Source organism: Diplotaxodon limnothrissa, linkage group LG16, assembly GCF_057381915.1.
Source record: "Diplotaxodon limnothrissa isolate DT_005_m linkage group LG16, D_limnothrissa_male_GT1.1, whole genome shotgun sequence".
Classification (NCBI taxonomy): domain Eukaryota; kingdom Metazoa; phylum Chordata; class Actinopteri; order Cichliformes; family Cichlidae; genus Diplotaxodon; species Diplotaxodon limnothrissa.
Window position 1 is genome coordinate 24,076,980 of NC_140611.1, and position 20,471 is coordinate 24,097,450.

Genomic DNA, 20,471 nt, shown 5'->3' on the forward strand with positions numbered 1-20,471 from the left:
GTTATGTTACAAAGTATTGAGTTGTATTTTTGTTATTGACCAAATACTTATTTTCCACCCTGATTTACGAATAAATTCTTTACAAATCCTACCATGTGGATTCATGGATTTTTTTTTCACATTCTGTCTCTCACAGTTGAAGTGTACCTCTGGTGCAAATTACTGACCTCTGTCATCATTTTAGGTGGGGGAACTTGCACAATCGGTGGCTGACTAAATACTTTTTTGCCCCACTGTATGCTGTTCTATCGAATAAATAAAGGCAAACAATCCAAGAATACTAATATAAAGCTTGAAAAACCTAAACCCTCACTGACAATAGGCATACTTGCGAGTATAAAACTGAGATCCAGATAAATTGAGTTTCTGTAGAAATCATTTGAAGTCACAGAGTTAGACCAAATCTTTGCAATTTGTTAATTTTCAGGCAGGAAGCACAATACATTAAACTTATTTTTATGTAGTTAAGCACAGACACAGGGACCAATGTAATTATAAAGGGCTTAGTTTTAAGTGTTTTCTCTTGTAGATGAGGACTAGTGAAGTGGTAATATGTCTTGAAATGTGTTGCCAGCTTAAGATATTTCCCAAAATACTTTTATTTTGCTCACTGTGTTGCTTTCGCTCTCTGATGTCATTAGTTTCCAACCCTTGTAAGAATGTGTGCAGTCACCTGTGTCTTCTTCGACCTGGTGGATACACCTGTGCCTGCCCGCAAGGCTCCTCTCCGGTGGAGTTTGACTCCAACGAATGTGACGCAGGTAAATAACAACAACCGCAGTGCATGTACTGTCTGCACCCTCACATAAGCTGGGGTTTCGCATCAATACATCCATCCTCCACTCGTGCTTGGCTGCTCCTGTGTGGTTTTGAGAGACTGTGCTGTGATATTGTTTCATTGTTGTTGACTCTCTGGTACGCCTGGCTTTTGCTCCTGCAGCCATTGAGGCTCCTGTTGCAATGCCGCTTGCATGTAGATGCATGAATGGTGGAACCTGCTACACTGATGAAGGGGGCCTGCCCAAGTGCAAGTGAGTTCATGTGCCACGGCCATTTTTACCCATCGCTGTCAGTGATACCTCATATCTTTGGAATTTTCCAGCACACTTCGGGTTGCTTTACCAGTGAGGTTTTCCTGCGGCTAAAGATTGTTATCGCATTTGATCATGATTCTGTGCAGATGTCCTTATGGCTATGTGGGCAGCTACTGTGAGATGGGAAAGTCGAGGGGTGCCCCAGCAGGAACAGGTATGGTCGTTTACTTATAAGCTAACTAACATTTTTTAATGTCTTAGTATTGAAACTAGACCCAGTGTTATTGTTAGCCAGTAGCAGCTATTTGCCACTATATTGTTATTGGCATTAGAAAGAAGAAATATTTAAAGAAGAGACGGGACCTTTCAATATCCTTAGGGATTAATAAAGTATTCTGATTCTGATTTAACTACGTTACGAGTGGTATACTTTGTCCACCAGAGGGCACTCTGCGACTTTTGTCGCTAACTCACTGTTTGGAAAGCGACAAGCAACAACCAGTTGATCTGAGCAGATCGCAAAGAGTAATCTGCGACTTGTTGAGAGATGAAAAGAAGTTTATTTATAAACTGCATTGTCATATTATCTTAGTAAGAGCTCATAAATAACTACACATAAATGTTTCACACAGAAAAATATTGGCTGCTTTTTAAATCACCAAATATCAGCATCAGTCCTGTATCCTATATCCTATATCAGTCAAGCTCTACTTAAAGCAATATTTCCTGCATGCATGCTGAAGACGTCACATTTATTTACTGCTTATTTGCCTAAAATTTTAAGGTGGGAACATTCTGGCTCAGCATTTGCAGAATTTGTTGAGTGGATGAAATCTCAGAGTTTTTAATAGCTAGCTAATTAACACATTAGTTTGACCAATGTTTAACATAAACTAACAGGTCTGCTAAAAGTCACAAACACTAATGGGCTTGTCAGCAAAATGTTATTAGTCACGTTAATGATCTGCATCTCACTGCGAATGTCCTGTATCATGAATCTGCATATTTACCCCCTTTTTCCTTTAGCTGTAGCTATTTTATTGGCAGTCATTATCATCCTGATTACTGGAGGTTTGGCTGTTGGAGTTTTCCTCAACTACAAACGAACAGGCTCTTTCATCCCCTCCATGCCCAAACTACCCAGGTTTCTACCACTTCTTTTCGGTTCAGTTTTTTTCAGTTAAAACTGTGATGGAGCTCACGGTATAGATTTCAGACCAAAGTTCAGGTGTTTGTGTTTTGTTTTTGTTCAGCCTCAGCAGCTTGGTGAAATCCGCTGACACTGGGAATGGGGTGACGTTTCGGTCGGGTGATAATGTGGATCTCGGACCCTCACACGTTGGAGTGTCATTCATTGACACAGGCATGCAGATGGTGAGTCTTGGATAAATGCATACAAGCAGCTAATCATTTCCAGGATCACTAAAAGTACAAAATCAGCGTTTTTGAACATGTTCGCGTACAACTTCAAGAAGTGCTTGTTTGAGAGCTTAACAAATATTTAAAAGTTCAGTAATAACTATATCAACAATCTCACCATTATAATATCCCCATAGGATGATCATTTTGCCATGGAGCCTGGGAGGCAGCCGATTACATTTGAGAACCCACTGTATGCCACTGGTCACGTGTCTGGGGACCCTGCTGTTATTCATGCCACGCAGGTACTCACAAATGAATATCTTTTGCACTTTACAGGTTAGAGCAGGGACTTTCAGACCTACACAGCTTGTAGAAATTAATTAAAGAAAACGAATAGGAATTGAAATTGGCTCTAAAATCATTTTGACTAACAACCAAGTAAAATAATAAAAAAAAAAAAAAAGAAAGAGGTTCACAAATTAACAATAGAATAGAAGCAGATAATATACTTACATCCCACCACATTAAGCCTTGACCCTCTGAGGCTGGGTTAGTATCTCCTTATGACTATTATACAAAGTGTATACTATACATTTATTATGAAATAGAAATGAACAATATAAAGAGGAACTACTGGAGATCCTGTGCTGCCAAAATAACACTAATCTGGTGCCTCTATTATGTTACACAAAGGAGGAAAAAACAAACCACAAAGACATCGCTGTGTATTTTTTTTAGATTGTGTTTTATGAACCTTTAATTAATCTGATTTATAATCATAAACTGCTACATTTTTGCTTTAAAACAGGTGACTGTGAATGTGAGCAGTGATCAGCGGGAGAACAACTTTGTAAACCCGACTTACCGTGGAGACCCGAGCGTAGGCGTGGTAAACACGTCTACCGTCAGCACCCAACCTGTCCATGTGAATATCATACGTGCACAAAGTCAAAAGAAATCTACTTTAAATACTTTTAAAGCACCCGTGCATGGAGCCACCTCAGTGACTGTGTTTTGTTTGCAGGAGTCAAAGTGGAGCTTATTCAAACGAAAATTAAAGCCAAGCACCACATTTGAAAACCCTTCATATTCAGAGGTATGTCCGGCCATTTTCTAAGATATCAGAAATTAAACAGAAAGTTGGGGTGGGGAGGGGCTTCTCTTTTTTACCGTCTGTGCTGTTTTACAGATGAGGGATGAAAAGCCCGTAGGAAGCAGCGGGGACTCTTCTGCCCCTGAGCCATCTCCGTTTGCCCCCCCTGCCAAACCTCAGAAGAGGGATCGCCCCAACACCTTCTCGCCTACCGAGGACAGCTTCAAAGACACGGCCAACCTCGTTAAAGAGGACAGTGACGTATAACCCCTCTCTTGCGGACGGGAATTGAAAAATGAAACACACTTTGCACAGAATTTATTTTTTTATGCAGCCTGTGTACAAAACTCAAATCGTTTTAGGAGAGAAGTACATTTCTATAGAACAAAGAAAAACGTCTTCCGTGACTATGCCTTCTGACATTTCTTATGCCAATTTTGTGTTAATGTTTTTTGTTTCTTTATCCTGATGTACGATATGTATATCTTTGCACTGAAGCTGCTGATAGAAATGTTAATAAATATGTTGTATATTTGTAAATTTGGACAGTAAGATTTTTTTTCAGAAATATTCTGGAATAGATCCTAAATAGTTCGGCGTGAAGAAAATAACACATATAAAAGGCGAGCTGCATTGTGAATGTACAAAATGATCAAAGGAAATTGGAGAAATGCGATGGGTAATAATATCTGTTTCACCACTGAATATATACCTCATTTCACGGCTTAATTGAAGCAAGACAGATTCGATTTTATATCTCTTCAGTATGTGCTCCAATATAAACAGATGCATAGGCTTAAATACGTGTGCGAAGCATACTTTTATCCTTCTTAATCAAACTCATTTTTACCTTACATCACCTTTGCGACTTTTGAATTGATACGATTGTTTTTTAGTGATATTACTGAAATGAATAATGGCCAAATTAGTTTGGAACAGTACTTGAATGTGCCCAAGTCTATTGCGTGGATATGTAGTTGATCATCTTAAAGAGCAATATACAACCCAAGAATACAGATGTAGACATTTTCTAATAAGTTCTTTACAGATTGATCTATGTTGTATCATAATGAGGACAAATAAAAAATGTTATCTGTGAGGAAATGTCCAAATGGATTCAATTTCTGCTGCTGAGACGTGCATGAATAAATTTCTTATTTTGTAACTTGGTCTCTTTTTCATCACTTTATTGTTACGGTCCATCTATAGATCTTAGAGAGGTCTGGGGGCTACGCCTTGGACACCAAACAAATGCATAGAGGGAGACAAAGATTTAGGGTCATGTTCATCCATGTTTGCCCCTTTCTGCCTTGAGAGCTGCCTTAATTCTTCACAGCACAGATTCAGCAAGATGCTGGAAACATTCCTCAGAGATTTTGGTTCTTATTGACATGATAGCATCACACAGTTGCTGCAGATTTGTCAGTTGCACATTAATGGTGTGAATCTCCCCTACCACAACATCCTAAATGAGTTAGTGTTGTCCTGCTGGAAGTCGCCACCATAGGCTGTGGTGTTTAAACAATTTCAAACATATGAGCTTAAATATGTGGCACACTTTAGGTCCTTTAGATCCACACCATTACACCACCACCTCCACCATGAAACACTGATATAAGACAGGACGGATCCACGATTTCATATTAATTATGTCGTATTCTGACCCGATTAACTGAATGTCACAGCAGAAATCAAGACTCAACAGGCCAGTCTTGTATTGTTTAATTTTGGTGAGCCCGTGCACATTGTAACCTTAGCTTCCTCTTCTTAGCCGATGGGAATGGGACCCGGTGGGGTCATCTGCTGCTCTAGCTCATCTCCTTCAGTGTTTGATGTGTTGTGTGTTCAGAGATGCTCTTCTGTATATCTTGGTTTTAACAAGTGGTTATTTGAGCTACTGTTTTATCTTTTTTTGAATCATCTTTTCTAACCCCTAGAGATGCTGTGTGGGAAAATCTCAATCAGCTTTAGCTTAGGGTGAACATGGTCAACATATACACAGGAGAGAAGTAATGACACAGTCATACAAAGTTTTACAGCAATGTTAAAGGCTGTCTGCTATTTACATCTTTTGTTTAGGAGAAGGGAGAATCAAATTGACTATAAAGTCTGCAATGAATGAAGGGAGGTAGGACAAAGGGATCCAGAAAAGCTTTGCGTCCCAGCCTGCTGCGTAACGTGTGCGTGGGAAGCGAGCGGTCAGCGCGTGCTCCATGCACCTCGTCACCTTAGAGATATCCGGACTGCACAAGAGTCCCATGGAGAAGGTCTGAGCTTTCACATCTGAGAGATCAATAATCAGATAAAAGTGATCTTACAGAGCATCTGTTTAGTTGATCTGTAGCTGATTTAAACAAAGTGCACTTTCACTCACACTCATCAAAGTATGTAGCTCCATATGAGTCTTTCACATCTTGAGGGAGGCGGGACCACAGCCTCCTCAGGTTAGCGTCAATAAGATCAATGCGGGTCACGTTAGTCTTGAAGAAACCGGGCTCGATGATGCTCACATTAATACCAAAGTGCTGCATGTCCCTCCTGGTCAGACAAAGCAGACAGCGTGTCTCTTGAAAGCAAGTGAAAGAATTTTACTGAGCACTTCTCCATCAGTACTATGCTGCGGCATAGTTAATATGTGAGTATTTTCAATCCTTTGATACTTTCATTAGACTGTGGTAGATGTCATTTCTGCTTTACTATATTTTTATGTGTATTTTTATGTGTATGTATTTTTTTTTTTATAGGTCCATTTTTGGACAAAAGGTCCATTAACAGATAACAAATATCAAATATTTGTTATTTGAAAATAGGCATGAATTCAAAAGCTTTGGAAGTGTTTCTTAAAGCCTGGTTCTGCTGGAGGTTTCTTGCTGTTAAAAATGAGTTTCTCCTTCCCCACTGTCGCCAAGTACTTGCTCATAGGGGGCTTCTTATTGTTTGCGTTTTCTCTGTATTTTGGGGGATTATGAAGTGCATTGAGATGATTTGATATTATATAAATAAAACTGAATAAAAGTGAATTGAAGATTTCAGCTCTTTCAACTACTGCTAACATCGCTTTATAGTAGTCTCCTGATCTCCCCTTAAAAGATGCGTAACTAACTGTAGTGTGGAGTTACCAAAGCATCAGGACACTCACATTATTTTATTGGTCCAATGTCACCAAAACCATCTTGCCTACCCAAGTGTTAATCCTTTCTTTTTGTTTCTTTTTTTTAAATTATGACTTAAAAAACCCCACCTCAGCAGTATGTTTTTAACCACATGTTCATACCTGAGGCTGTCAGAAAAGGCTTCCACTCCCCATTTGGACAGGCAGTATCCTCCACCAGTGAGAGACAGTCGTCCCAGAATACTGGCTACATTCACCACTCTGCCCCGAGCTTTCTTTAAGAGAGGCAGAAACTGGAGGGTTACGTCAATCACTCCTAACAGATTCACATCCAAAACCTTTGTGAAATCCTCTAACTTCATCCATTCTGTTGGGCCGATGGGTGTCGATCTTCCTGCATTATTCACCAGACCCCACAGACCTGCAGGATACACAATAACGACCACCAGAAAACAGCTCATGACCTTCATCTTTTAAATCTTTTGCTTTGTAATCTTGACAGATTAAACTGCTTACAGCCCATGCAGATGCTTCTCTGCATCTCCAGATGTCAAACACTGACCTGCTGTGCAAGGTTTTAGTACAAGTTGATCAATCTGCTACCTATGTTCAACCCTAGAGAAGAGTATGAGATGCTCCACATACACAGGTTGGCCAAATTTTGGTTTGTATCCTTTTCTGTAGGCATTTTGTAAGTATGGCATGAAACTTCCTTGTGTGTATGCTAATATGCATCTGAATGTTGGATGAAGCCAGGTCTATAATTCCTATTTGCTGGAGTAGACTCATTGCAGAGATGACTTTGGACATCTTTTGCATACAAAATAGTATTTTTTCCCAACTTATGTAAAATTTGTTTGGTTCTTGTGGAAAATCAGATGTTTTTGCCCCCTGGGTTTCGAAAAATTTGAAAATCTATGTGGTGAAAATCTGTCATTGACACACTGAACATCTGAGAAGCAGGTGAAAACAGACATATGGGTTCTTTTCTAATGATCTATAAGATAAAAAGGTTAGGAGCCACTTACATAGAGCATGGGCCTGACAAACTGATCTATGGCATTTGTTTTACACATTTGCCACCTTTATTTTTTTCAGTAAAAATCTTTTTCATAGATAAAATCAAATGATGGAATTACTTTTTGCCCATCAGTAATAACATTTGTTTTCAGCACATGCTGTCCCACAGTTGGTAGTCAGATCTCAGTCTACAGTCTTGATTTATGTCAGAAGCAGGTTTCTCCCTTAAAAGGCAAGATGTGTTACATGTATCAGTAGGAGGATGATGGGTTGATGACGGGATGGACCAGCTTGGCTTTATCTCTCCCAGTGCTTCACTCTGACTGGCACCCTATCAGTGTGCACCCCCTGCTGTCCGCCCGGCTCACCTCGCTCTCCGACCTCTCTGCTCACAGACTCCACCGCCTTCCTGATGCTCGCGCTGTCCGTAACATCCAGCAGGAAGGCCTTCAGTCTGGGGGAGGCAGCCGCTGCCAAGTCTGCGGCACCTTTCTCTGTGAGGCAGGCGGCCATGACTTGGAAACCTTTTCGGTCCAGCTGTTTGGCCAGAAGATTCCCAAAGCCGCTGTCACAGCCTGTGATGAGCACATGTTTCTGGCTGAAACCATCAACCTTGTAGGAATCTCTGATGTACCAGCGGACGGCAGCGAGCGTGGCCAGAAGGAAAACACAGGTTAGGGCCAGGTGTGACAGGATTACCTAAGACACAAAAATTACAACTAAAATGAAAGACTTCACACATTCATAATGCCATCCTCTACTTTATTTTAATCTCTGGATAAAGTAATTAATTTATACAAAAACAGAGAAATCGTCTTACCCCTGCCAAATAAGCTGCTAGACGGTCTGTAAATACCTGGTGGGAGAAACTTGGGATGCATTTCAAAACATTTAAGCAGCAGTAATGAAACCTGAATTATACACACGGCCTCTTAATGTTTGTTTAGCCTCGTTTTATTTTTCATAAAGCAGAGCATCACATAAAAGTTCTGGACATCGAAGAATAAAGCAATTTAACACTTAAATAAAAGATTTAAAACTCGTCTCAGTGTTAAAGCCTGTAACCACATTAGCAAACCAGGGCGCCACTGCTATTATTTAGCTTCAGCTCCCCCTTGTGGCTCAACTGGTTATGGCAGAATTACATAGCTTTTAAAGCCATTCACAACTAAGTGAGCCCTTAACCCAGTATTGAGTAGAACAGACTGAGATCTAAGAAAATGTGGCCACACCTGATTAATATGTCCCCAAATGAAGTTCAGTTCACCCAAACAGAAAATTGGCATCTACCCTCACAGGTCTGAAAGCTTAATCAGTATGTCTTGATGCATTCTCAATCATCCAGGTAAGTAAATCTCCAAAAATTGATTCTGTTCATCTGGACGTAACGTTTTGTGGGAGAAACGTTTCGTCACTCATCCAAGTGACTTCTTCAGTCTCAGCTGACTGCAGGTTTCCTCATCTTATAAACAGTACATTTGCATAATGACTGAAAAGCTGGAAAGGCACCTAAAGAAAGCCCCAGCCGATCCAGGAGTGAAGGACAACCGCTCCCCAAGCGAAAACCTGTAGTGATCCCATATGTGTCAGGAGTATCGGAGTAGTTGAGACGCATTTTTTTTAAACACCAGGTTTCTGTGGCTTTTAAACCCCAAAACACGCTGCGCCAAAAATTGATCCACCCCAAGGATCGGGTCCCCCGACACAAACAGAGTAACATAGTGTACACTGTTAAGTGCCAGGAGGATTGCCAGGATTTATACATCGGGGAAACCAAACAACCTCTGGCGAAGCGGATGGCACAACACAGAAGAACTACCTCGTCAGGCCAGGATTCTGCAGTCTATTTACACCTACAGGCCAGTGGACACTCTTTCAAGGATGAGGATGTGCACATCCTGGACAGGGAGGAACGCTGGTTTGAGCGCGGAGTCAAGGAGGCCATTTATGTGAAAAGGGAAAGACCATCTCTGAATCGAGGAGGGGGCCTAAGGGTACATCTTTCGCCATCTTACAATGCTGTGATTGCAGCCATTCCCCAACTCTCTGTGAACGATACTCATGGCCATTGATCAGTTGTCTTTGATCAGTGGGTTTTGGTCGGTGGTTGTTGATCAATGGTCATGAGGATTTGCATAACTAAGATTAAGGAACTGACCTCCCAGCCCATTGTTCCTTCAGTGGGCTGGTTTCAGTCATTATGCAAATGTACTGTTTATAAGATCGGGGAAACCTGCAGTCGAAACACTTCTCCCACAAAACGCTACGTCCAGATGAACAGAATCAACTTTTGGAGATTTAATCAGCATATTTGTGAGCACAGGTTTACTGACCTTTCATGTGTTACTTTTTACTTCTGCTTTACCAGATTTCATATGGTAACATTATGTTATCCTAGAACTCATTTGAGAGGGGAATATATGAGGGAGCGGATGTGGCTCAGGAGGTACAGCAGTTCATCTATTATTCAGGAGGCTGGTGGTTTGATCCTTAGCCCCCCTGGTCTGCATGCTGGAGTATCGTTGGGCAAGATACTAAATCCTGACTTGCCCCTGATGTGTGTGCATGAATGTTATGCATTAAAAAAAAAAAGTGTATATGTGTGAGTGAATGAAGCTTGAAGTGAGAGAGTGCTTTGAGAACTCAAACTGAACTGATAAGCACTAGAACTACAGCCCATTTATCTGACATCTGTTAGCTCAAACTACAGGAAAATGCTGCTTAGAGCTCACGATTATAAAAGACTTACCAAAAACTGGATCATTACTTTTTATAGACACTCAGCGATATACTTGAACAATAAAACTGTAAAGAATTATTCCAATGTTCTTTTACATTGTGGTGAGAGAGATTTTATTAAAAGATCTTAATCCAGTCCTCTTTGTTTCTCACACGAACATGCGGGAATAAGGAAGTATGCAGTTGGAAAAAAATGTGTACGATTTTGGGCATTTTCTCAATACATTTTATTTTATTTGTGCACCAATTGTGTTTCATTAACATAACCCTGTGAAAACTCAAAGCCAAACTATCTGCATGTTAGAAACTACACTATGGGTAAACAGATTTTTAAAAACATGACAATTTTCATTCATCCACCAGATGGCATCAGATCTCATTAGGCTATCTACTGAAAGTAAAATGTAACAACCCCCCCCCCAAAAAACGCATACAAAAATAACAAAAGGTTTCAATCGAGCCACTCCTGTCAAGTCTGCTAATTAACTTAGTGTAAAATAAATAAACAGCCAATAACTTATCCAGACGTTAGCTGAGCTAGGTGATCACAATGGGTACCAAGAGCCCAACAGCACAAATTTAAGCACCACTAAATGTACAATAGTAGAACAAATAATAATCATAAAAATAATACAAACATACCATGGTTACAGCTTTAGATGTTTCTGCTGCTTCACCCCTGGGAATATAAATTAACTGAAAGGTGCTTTCTACATCAAAACCTGGTGCTGAAGGTGAAGTTATGTAACAAGTCTGCAGAGTCATAGTCCGATTTAACAGGAGGGTCTAAAAGGTTACACGCTTGGGCTTGTGTAATACACTCAGAGTCCATGAGCCCTGGTTCTGATAACAGCACTCCCCTTTCAACTGAAATCAATTGTGAAAGCACAAAATCTCTGACTAAAGGTTACAGAGCACACTCTTCGATATGTAGGACGAATACATGTTAGGATTTTTTGCTTTACTAGCAAAGGTGAGATGACACAGCATTCAAGATTATTACATGACTTGACACAAAGTTAATTGTCAGTGCTCAAAGGTTTCTTCATTACCTGACATGTACTCTTCTGAGTGCAGCTCTATTAATCAATTAAATAGATGTAATAATGTCTAGAGTCATAATTATCGTAAGAAAATAAACACACGCCCATATAATCTTCAGATTAGCCCAAAATGCTTCACTGACTGACGTGACAGAAACTACAGCGCAGATATTTTGGGTCTGGGTTTACTTTTAATTAAATACGTGTCTGAGAGCCAGCTCGGCATGTACGACATCGGCAACCAGAGGAACTTGGCGTCCCACCCGGGGGAGTAGCGAGTGCGTGGATAAAGGGCAGAGATGGCGTGCTCCATACAGCCGACCACCTTCATCAGGTCCCCGTCTACAATCTGCCTGTACCTCTCGTCCAACTGCTCAAGCGCTAAAAAGAGAAATGTTTCACACATGAGTTCTGTAAAAATGATTCAATTCAATTAAAGGACTAATGATCATCAGTCGGGATCATAGGCAAGATTAATGCAGCTGAAAAGAGTCCAGAAAGCTTCTGGTGCACGAAATCTTGTCTGCTGCATATTGATTCTGCACAGTCACATGAAATGAAGAGATTAAAGTAGATACAATGTCAGGCTGAAGATGGAAAGGAGTGCAATGGATGAACAGCTTGAAAACATAATGCATCCGAGTAAGTCTTATCTGTTAAATGAAATAAAGCATCTCACTTGTGTCCAAGAAACCATGCCCGTAGTCATCTTTCACTTCCTGAGGTAATCTTTCCCAGAGCTTCATGAAGTTATTCTTCAACATAGCTGTGTCAGTCACGTTTGTTTTAAAGAACCCGGGCTCAATGCATAACACCTTGACTCCAAATGGTGTCATGTCGATACTGAAACACAAAATGAGATGCTGCAAGTCAGCAGACTCACAGGGTACGCATGTACAGGCTTGAAAAGTCAGATGTGCTCTCACCGGAGGCTGTCATTGAAGGACTCCACTCCATACTTGGACACACAGTAAGGTCCGCCGAATGGGCTGATTCGACCACACACACTGGCGATGTTTATCACCCTGCCTTTGGCCTTCTTGATGAGGGGGAGGACACTCAGGGTCACATCGATGACACCGAGCAGATTGACCGCTATCATAGGTTTGAAATCTTCTACGGTGAGCCAGTCGTTGGGACCGGACGGCACTGAGATTCCAGCGTTGTTCACGACAGCCCAGAGGCCTGAAGTAACACAAACCCAACAACAAGAAGCACAATGAGAGCCACAGTACGGACACACAAATCCCTGCTTTGGACTGCGTGTTATAATCATTAATGTTGAAATATAGTATACCATAAAAACAGGGCCACATGAGAATTGGGACTGTTGTTGAGGGCTGGAACAGTAAGATTAACTAATTTATACTCAACGTAACTTTATCTCCTTACAAACTGCTGTTGGAGAGAGTAGATGTCAAAAATATTCCCCAACTGTGGCCCTTGGGAAAACTCAAATGTCATAACTTTTTTAATTCTTTGTGTTATTGCTGGGAGATATTGTTTCTGGGTCATTAACCCAGACTGATTGTGAAATCATAGCAAACCACTCTTAAGAACATTGTGTATTTGCTTCTCATTTTATGTCATGTAGGCCCACTTTAAAGTGATAAACATGCTCTGCCGGTTTCTAATCTAGACTCAATTCCATGAATCCACACTTTGAAAAATCACTGATATGAGCAGCTAAGCATCTACTACAATAAAGTCAAATGATTTGCAGATACACTTCACTTTCCACTGCATAACATTAACTTCTCAAAGCCAGTTTAAAAATTGGGCTCAGAACTTTGTTTTCATTTCCCAGGTCTGATATTCAATTCAATTCAATTTATATAGCCCCAAATCACAACAACAGTTGCCACAAGGTGCTTTATATTGTACAGTAGATCCTATAATAGATACAGAGAAAAACCCAACAATCATATGACCCCCTATGAGCAAGCGCTTTGGTGACAGGGGGAAGGAAAAACTCCATTTTAACAGGAAGAAACCTCTGGCAGAACCAGGCTCAGGGAGGGGCGGCCATCAACCATTAAAACAAGCCCCAAACCCTAAAATGACTGGAAATGAGTTAAACAGGCTGGCTCTTCCTGCAGGCACACTTCAAATCCAAACACTGAGTCATTAAATACATTAACCCTTTTACGCATAGTGGTCACTACAGTGGACAGCTATTCAAAGGCTGTTTTCTTGTCTTTGTGTCAGCGTTGGTGGTATACTTGCACATAAATACAACACACAATGTATATTATTTATTTGTTTGTCAAATTCACAAGTCAAAACATATGTTGTCCACCGAAATTGACATGTAAAAAATTCTTTGAAAAGTACATGCTTTTAAAAAAAAATGAAGTTCAAAAATATTTTTTTCGTGCCTAAAGATGAATAAAAACACTAACATAATGAGATGTTCTCTTTGCTTCATTGTTCTTACAGTTCAGTTGTTCAGGGTTTGTTTTATTTTCCTTCATGCTGGAATAAACAGAGTGAGTGGGTGGGTGGGTGGGTAGCTGGGTTATTGACTATACTGACAACAGATAGGAGTATACAGACTGACACAGTCCTCACTGTGAAAAAGGAAGGCCTTTACATTAAGTTTCAGTCTTGTTCACATTTTATTCAAGAAAACAATACTGAATAATTCTTTCATTAGTATATTTATTCTACTCACGCCTATCTAAAGCGATTAAAAATTACTGTGATGGACTACTTTTGCGATAAAAATAAAGAAATGACTGTGAAAACAGATGAATTGCCTTAACAGCCACTTTAACTAATCCTGGTTTTTCCTGGCATGTAATCCAAATATTTGACATTTAAGTTCATCAGTTAAAAATGGGAGACTTTACACTGAGCCACTCACCCTTCTGTCCAACCAGAGTCTTGATGAAAGCTGCCACTTTGCTCACACTCTCAGAGTCGGCGACGTCCAGGTGGATGGTGGTCAGTTTGTCGGAGGAGACCTTCTTCAGCTCATCCTCACCCTTCCCGGTGTAACAGCCTGCAATCACGCGGAAGCCCAGCTTGTCCAGGTGTCTCGCCAGGAGATTACCAAACCCGGAGTCGCAACCTGTGATGTACACATACTTGTCCTCCTTGTTGGAGACTCTTTTGGTTTCTCTGTACCAGCGATAAACGAACCAAACAGCCACCAGCCCGAGGATGTACAGAAACATTTTTCTAAGGTCAAGAAGAAGGTGGAACATTATTATTAGGTTATATTCAAATAACTTCGGGAACTTTTATACATATATATTATAGGTCATGGTTAAACGATTATAACAAATAGGTGTTGATGTGCAATAACATAGGAGGTTGAGCCAAAACCCTTAGCGGCTGTGTGAGGGGGTCAAAACTACGAGTGTAGGCTGCTGATAAATGACAGCTTCATCTGATGATTAAATCATTGAGATCAATGACACGGTTCTGAATTGTGCCAGTCCGGTTGGCCAATATGATTACATACCTTATTAGAATGACAGGGTTTCTAATAAGGTATGACTCTAAAGTCTTGACTTGTTTTCCTTATTTTAATTACTTAAAAGACCTGTCATATTTGAATGCCTACTCCATCATTCTTCTTTGGTTAACCGGCTGCTCTTTTGTACAAATACTCGTCATATCTGAATCTACTTTGTAAAGAAAACCAGCACTTGTATTTGCATTGGATGTGAGGAATAGACAGTAACGAAACCATGCTGTGATTTACGGATCATCCTGTCACTCCTGTTTGGCCAACCGTACACCTAATGCTCTTTTCTTCAATGAAGGAAATGACTTTACACCTACTCTTCTGCATATTCCTGTAATATGTTGTCTTGACTTTGCGCACACATTCACACTCCTATTTGTCATGCATAGTTTTACATCTGTAAACCATCTGAGCATGCTACTACAGGTTAACAACCTGCTGTGACTTGACACACTCAAGCTCCGTAAACATGCTTTACAACGCTCATGACGTGATGCCTGTGGGCTTGGCAGACTTCACAGACAACCAAAAAGACTAAACTTTTTGGGTTTGGGTTTTTTTTAGTAAATGAGAAATACTTTATTTGTGAAATTATTTAAAAATGCCCGATGATTAAAGTGATGACAATAACATCTGGCAGATGCTTCTCTCCCAGACTGATATCATGCATTATAGATGGTGACAGCATGTAGCATGAAGGCCTTACATATATACACAATGGCGCCACTGTGAGGGAACCTGTTAGAATGAAAGATTAAATCATCTGTTTTGACTACAAACTAGGGCTGAACGATATATCGCATTTGCGATAATATCGCGACATGATCAAGTGCAATTTTCTAACCGCAAAGGCTGCGATTATACTCTGGACATGTCCAAATTCATGGGCTGCATCCTCCTGAGGCCGCATTTGTAGACCGATTACGTCACAGCGACGCGCCGAAGGCTGTCCAAATTACTACCATATCCCAGAATTCATAGCGCGGCCCAGCCAAACTCCAGTTTCCAGCAATGGCGGCCGCTACTAAGTTTTAAAATTACTCATACTAATCTTTCAGGGTCACAAAATAAACTTTTAACATATTTTCAGGCGAGAAAGTAGTTGTGTAAACATCAAATATCTGCTCGGTTTATCAAGATATCCCATATTTGCAAAAGTGCTTCGACGTTTTCAGAGGCGTCTGCTACCCACCAGCTCGACAGCTAGCCGGGAGCTCGAGGGTTACTGATGCGGCCGAGAACGGCACAACTCCCGGCACATCATTTTCAGATCACCGCGGAGTTTCGCTGCTCGGGTTAAACGTAATATACAAGTCACTTAGACAACCTAAAAATGTTATTGTTGGGCTTTTTTCAGTGTTTTGTTTGTTCGTGAGTAAATCGGTTTGGCTGAGATTAAAGTTATTAGATTAGATAAAATAAAACTTTATTAATCCCCCGGGTGGGTTCCTCCTTGGTTTTCACACAGCTGACTAAACGTCAAACAGAAAACTTATTAAACAGAAGTATGAGACAGTCGAGAATTTACGCCAGTGTCTGGTTATATTTTAGATAGCAAGAAGCAGACGGCCGAGTTTATTAAACTCCACCGAGACAGCGGTGACGCTAATCAGAACTAGACCGTCCAATTTCACGCCTTTAAATTTTAAAGGCGTGTTTGTGTGTGTGTTTATACAATTGCTATTATGTTTGCACTTTATGTGTAATGTTACTGACTGCAGAGATCAGTAAGATGTGTGTATTTTTTATTTATTAGTTTTATTTATTTAATATTATTTTTTAATTGAATGACTGTCTAGTAGTTCACAGATGTCGAAAAACTGAGTGTGGTAAAGCCACTGATTTTTTTTAATGTATATTTCTGCAATCTGCACATTGTACTGACTTTCATTTTAATGTTTACACCAGGGTTCCTTGTCAGCACTTTATGCTCAGATGTTTGTAAGCTAAAAATAAACTATTGTGTATGTTCAAATATACTGTTGTGATTGAAGAAGTTAAATAAAAATGTCAGTCATCAATTCATGCATCACCTCATGTCATCATAACAGAGGTCTGTCTTCCAGGAAAGAACAGTTTAAAATTAATGTAATATAGTATTGGCCATACTATATGATGTATTGCTTGTCTTTGTTTAATAATACAGAAGACAAAGACCTTAAAAAATAATCGCATATCGCATCGCAATCGCAATATTGGGGCAAAAAAATCGCAATTAGATTATTTTCCATAATCGTTCAGCCCTACTACAAACACAATCAGCAACTGGTGAGACTGCAGACGGAAATATAAAGATAAACTAAACATCTGCAAAATGCAAAGAATGAGAGATAACACAAGGCTGTGAAGAATTTCACATATTACTTTGACGACTTTTACTGTCATTTGAGAAATGAGACAAAGGAAATGGCCACGGGAAGTTTTACACTCTCGTCTAGCGGATGAAGAAGTATTTAAATTATTGTGAGTAAATTTAGAAATATTACACTATAAAAGAAATTAGCACGAACATACATTTAAAGCTACTTTTGGGTGCTCTCCTTCTTTCCCCAAAGGTTAACCATAGGAGATCGATCCACATGTTTGATCTGACACAGATTTTATGCTGGCTCTAATGCACCGTTGCCAGTTATCTGTGTTTCCCCCCTGTGTTTTTGTGGATCCTCCTGGTCTTTAAACTAGTGAATGGTTAGGTTAGGTAAAGTACTTAAAGTAAAAGGCCGAAATTTGTGTATCATAATTACAACAATTTAGGTTCAGATTTATTTTTATTTTTCCAAGTTGAAAATACCGATTTTAAAATATGTTCCCCTGAGTCAAGATGAGGAAGTAGGACAAATGTTTGAGTAAATGTACTAGTTGACAGGTTTATCCAGTGGAACAATGTACTAAGGTGGGGATGGAGGTGGGATCAGCCTGGGTGACTGGAGCTGGGTGTGGCAGGAATGCCCTGTGGGCTATGCAGGAGTCGCACAAGCTAATTAATTTTGAAAATCTGGATTCATCTTTATGTTAGATTTTTGGATCTAACATATCTGTAAAACACTGGAGGAATAACAAAAAATCTCTCTTAATGTTGTTCCACAGTGATATTCTCACACAGAGTCAAGAACAAGAAATAAAATTCAAATTAGTTAATTTCACAAAACAAAAAAAAAAAAAAGAAAAAAGAAAGAAGGAAAACAGGAAATAATCACAGTTTAGAAGCCGGGACCTGGGGGGTATTTGATACTTTTTCCTCAGTAAGATTTCTCTTAATAATACTCATCTTGACCCACACACTTCATTGATTATGAAATCAGTTGATTATCCTCCTCAGCTGCAGGTAGATTCAAAAGCCTTACCTGTGGTGGGGTGAATGCGCCTCACACCTTTGAACTGATCAGAATAAACGAGTAACTGAAGTTACTGGGTGTAACACTGAGCCAAGCCTTTTATCGCATTAACTTTAAATTCGTCACCTTTAGTTCACTTTCCCGCCTGTTATATAAAATATAAAATTTCAAGGCGCGGAAAGATTGATAAACTTCATATATGGAGTGTAAGTAAAAAAAAAAAAAAGATATAAAAAAACAACTCACTTCCGTGTTTTCCAAAGTCAGTACATGAAATGAGACCTGCAGCGCAGCGAGGCATGAACCTCCACCGAAAAGAAGTAAGAAGCTCATTTTTCTCTCTCCTCTATTTAATTTGTTGCCAGTTCTCCGAAACTTCCGGGGATAGTGGTTGACTCTAAGGGTTGCCATGGCTGCGTGACAAAATGCACCAAAAGGGAGAGAACGCGGGGGTAAGAAGCAGCACAGCCAGTTCAGCGGAAAAATTACTGAACTGGCAACTTCAGCCGGAGCTCTGTGTGTTTTTTTCCACTGAAAATTGAATGAAGAGCGCCAACCCCTGGACACTAAATTTCTCGCTCAATTTTTATTACACTTATTTCATTTATTTATTTATTTTTTAATCTTTTTTTGTCTTCAACTGTATCTTTACTGGTTCTTGATGTGTAGAGCTTGGACCTGAAGAAACACAAACCCATTCCGTTTCTTTATTTTATATGGAGAGAATGACCATAATCAGTCTATCAAAGTCTACACTGTTGCTTTCGTGTCTCACTGCCAGGAAACCAGTGGGACCACGGAAATTCACAGTTCCCATTTCAGAAGTAATGTGATAACCACAGCCCGCCTCCAGCTCTAACATACTGTACCAGTCAAGCAACGATATGTTAATTACTGAGCTTTGGGAGGTTTTGGAGGTGCATTTTATTACCGTTCAAGCCACAGTAGGCTGGTTTCCAGTCTGTGCTAAGCTAACCTAAACAGTGTTAAGACCCCCCCCCCAAATTTACCTGAATGTTGACACTTTACAGAAATGTCTTGTTATTTTTGAATGTGTGAAATATCAATAAAATTACAAAAAAACTGTCTGTATATCGACTAATGTCTAATATAAAATACCACAAAAAACTGTACTATGAATATATAGAATATATATGTTTGTTTGTTTGTTTGTTTGTTTTACATTTTTACGGATTTTTAAAACATTATCACACACAAAAAGACTGTAAAAATAAGAAAAAATGTTTAAAATAATTTCCCAAATATTTTATGTTTATTTAGAAGATAAAGGTGTTAATTTCCAGTTTTATGCCATAAATGCATATCTAAATTTGATGCACTGAGTGTAAAATGGCAAAATAAGACAAAAAGAAAAAGAAATAAAGTTTCTGTAATTTTACATGAGTTTGTTCATTCAGATATGTTGTATAATGTAGGAGTTTGAACAAGGGTATAATTGTTTTCAATCTTCATATATTAGTAAATGATATTAAGGTGAGGGTGGTCTTAGCAAATCTAAGTAATAGCAGTACCAATCACCAATAGCTTTGCTATTGGTGATTGGTACTTGCTCACTGTCACCTTCAGTTGCATCTTTTGTGTCATAATGTAAAACTTTGCAGGGAAACCTTTATAGATACTTTTGAAAAGCACTAGTTAATGCAGTCTTGATAATAAACTAAGTTTTTCCTTCAGTGTTCCCTCCATGTAGTCTTTCAGTGTTAATTCTAATCATTTTTACTGCATCATCATTATTATTCCTGTTTAAAACGATTCTCACTTCTTTTTTAAGCAGTCATTTGTCTCTTTATGTTTATATTTAATTCAACAGCTGCCTTCAAGATAAAAGGAAAGATGATAAAGGGAAGAAGAACACTTTGAGCAGATGGCTGGCGGTCATCTTCCCCTAAGAAATATGTGAACCTCTTCTCATTTGTGAAGAGACTGGCATGCCAGCCAGTTCTGGTATTCTCTGAGGAATGTTGGTCAATTTGCATGGTGTTGGACTGTGAGCACAGGTTTCACTAAAAGGACTGGCATTGTTTGTTGTCTTCCTCTTTGCACAAAGACATTGGTCCCAAAGCTTAGTTGATGCCTTTCTTCAGTTCTTTCCTGTCTTCCATTCCTCATGTATTAGATTTTCTCTGTGCTTTTAGACAGAGAAAATCACCTTGCACCTATGTGTTATCCTGGTAGAGCTAGACTACACCTGCACTTTTTCACAGCAAATCTTAACTGTACCTGTTGTCAGTTGCACC

At 39.6% G+C, this 20,471-nt stretch overlaps 3 protein-coding genes across 5 annotated transcripts in view; 1 reads left to right on the top strand and 2 right to left on the bottom strand.

The window, feature by feature from the left end:
* The window catches only part of lrp2a (low density lipoprotein receptor-related protein 2a), a 54,251-nt gene extending 50,495 nt beyond the window's left edge, over window positions 1-3,756 (top strand). For all 3 annotated transcript variants that reach the window (XM_085374896.1, XM_085374895.1, XM_085374894.1), the window contains 9 exons: window positions 642-761; window positions 941-1,031; window positions 1,181-1,248; window positions 2,061-2,178; window positions 2,288-2,408; window positions 2,591-2,698; window positions 3,205-3,321; window positions 3,421-3,492; window positions 3,586-3,756. In XM_085374896.1, the coding sequence (XP_085231022.1) occupies window positions 642-761; window positions 941-1,031; window positions 1,181-1,248; window positions 2,061-2,178; window positions 2,288-2,408; window positions 2,591-2,698; window positions 3,205-3,321; window positions 3,421-3,492; window positions 3,586-3,756 (986 nt within the window). The remainder of the gene's footprint in view (window positions 1-641; window positions 762-940; window positions 1,032-1,180; window positions 1,249-2,060; window positions 2,179-2,287; window positions 2,409-2,590; window positions 2,699-3,204; window positions 3,322-3,420; window positions 3,493-3,585) is intronic.
* A 786-nt stretch (window positions 3,757-4,542) lies between these two features.
* On the bottom strand, window positions 4,543-11,198 carry rdh1 (retinol dehydrogenase 1). The gene is made up of 6 exons (XM_085375228.1): window positions 11,003-11,198; window positions 8,442-8,477; window positions 7,990-8,320; window positions 6,764-7,022; window positions 5,864-6,027; window positions 4,543-5,772 (listed from the first exon to the last, which is right to left on the bottom strand). Exons 1-6 carry the CDS (start codon window positions 11,123-11,125, stop codon window positions 5,552-5,554), a joined length of 1,134 nt encoding a protein of 377 aa, XP_085231354.1. The 5' UTR covers window positions 11,126-11,198; the 3' UTR covers window positions 4,543-5,551.
* A 120-nt stretch (window positions 11,199-11,318) lies between these two features.
* dhrs9 (dehydrogenase/reductase (SDR family) member 9) lies at window positions 11,319-18,523 on the bottom strand. The gene is made up of 5 exons (XM_085375229.1): window positions 18,460-18,523; window positions 14,270-14,586; window positions 12,330-12,588; window positions 12,083-12,246; window positions 11,319-11,784 (listed from the first exon to the last, which is right to left on the bottom strand). The coding sequence occupies exons 2-5, from the start codon at window positions 14,580-14,582 to the stop codon at window positions 11,561-11,563; spliced, it is 960 nt and encodes a 319-aa protein (XP_085231355.1). The 5' UTR covers window positions 14,583-14,586; window positions 18,460-18,523; the 3' UTR covers window positions 11,319-11,560.
* Window positions 18,524-20,471: the final 1,948 nt, after the last annotated feature.

Bases quoted from the DNA above. Each gene is read 5' to 3' on its own strand.
- rdh1 (XM_085375228.1), bottom strand. From the start codon at position 11,125: ATGACTCTGCAGACTTGTTACATAACTTCACCTTCAGCACCAGGTTTT. The intron at 8,478-11,002 runs GTATGTTTGTAT...TTCTCCCACCAG, and splicing joins CATCTAAAGCTGTAACCATG to GTATTTACAGACCGTCTAGC. The intron at 6,028-6,763 runs GTATGAACATGT...TTGTCTGACCAG, and splicing joins GCCTTTTCTGACAGCCTCAG to GAGGGACATGCAGCACTTTG.
- dhrs9 (XM_085375229.1), bottom strand. From the start codon at position 14,582: ATGTTTCTGTACATCCTCGGGCTGGTGGCTGTTTGGTTCGTTTATCGC. The intron at 12,589-14,269 runs GTGAGTGGCTCA...GTGTTACTTCAG, and splicing joins GACTCTGGTTGGACAGAAGG to GCCTCTGGGCTGTCGTGAAC. The intron at 11,785-12,082 runs GTGAGATGCTTT...TTCTCTTTTTAG, and splicing joins GCATGGTTTCTTGGACACAA to CGCTTGAGCAGTTGGACGAG.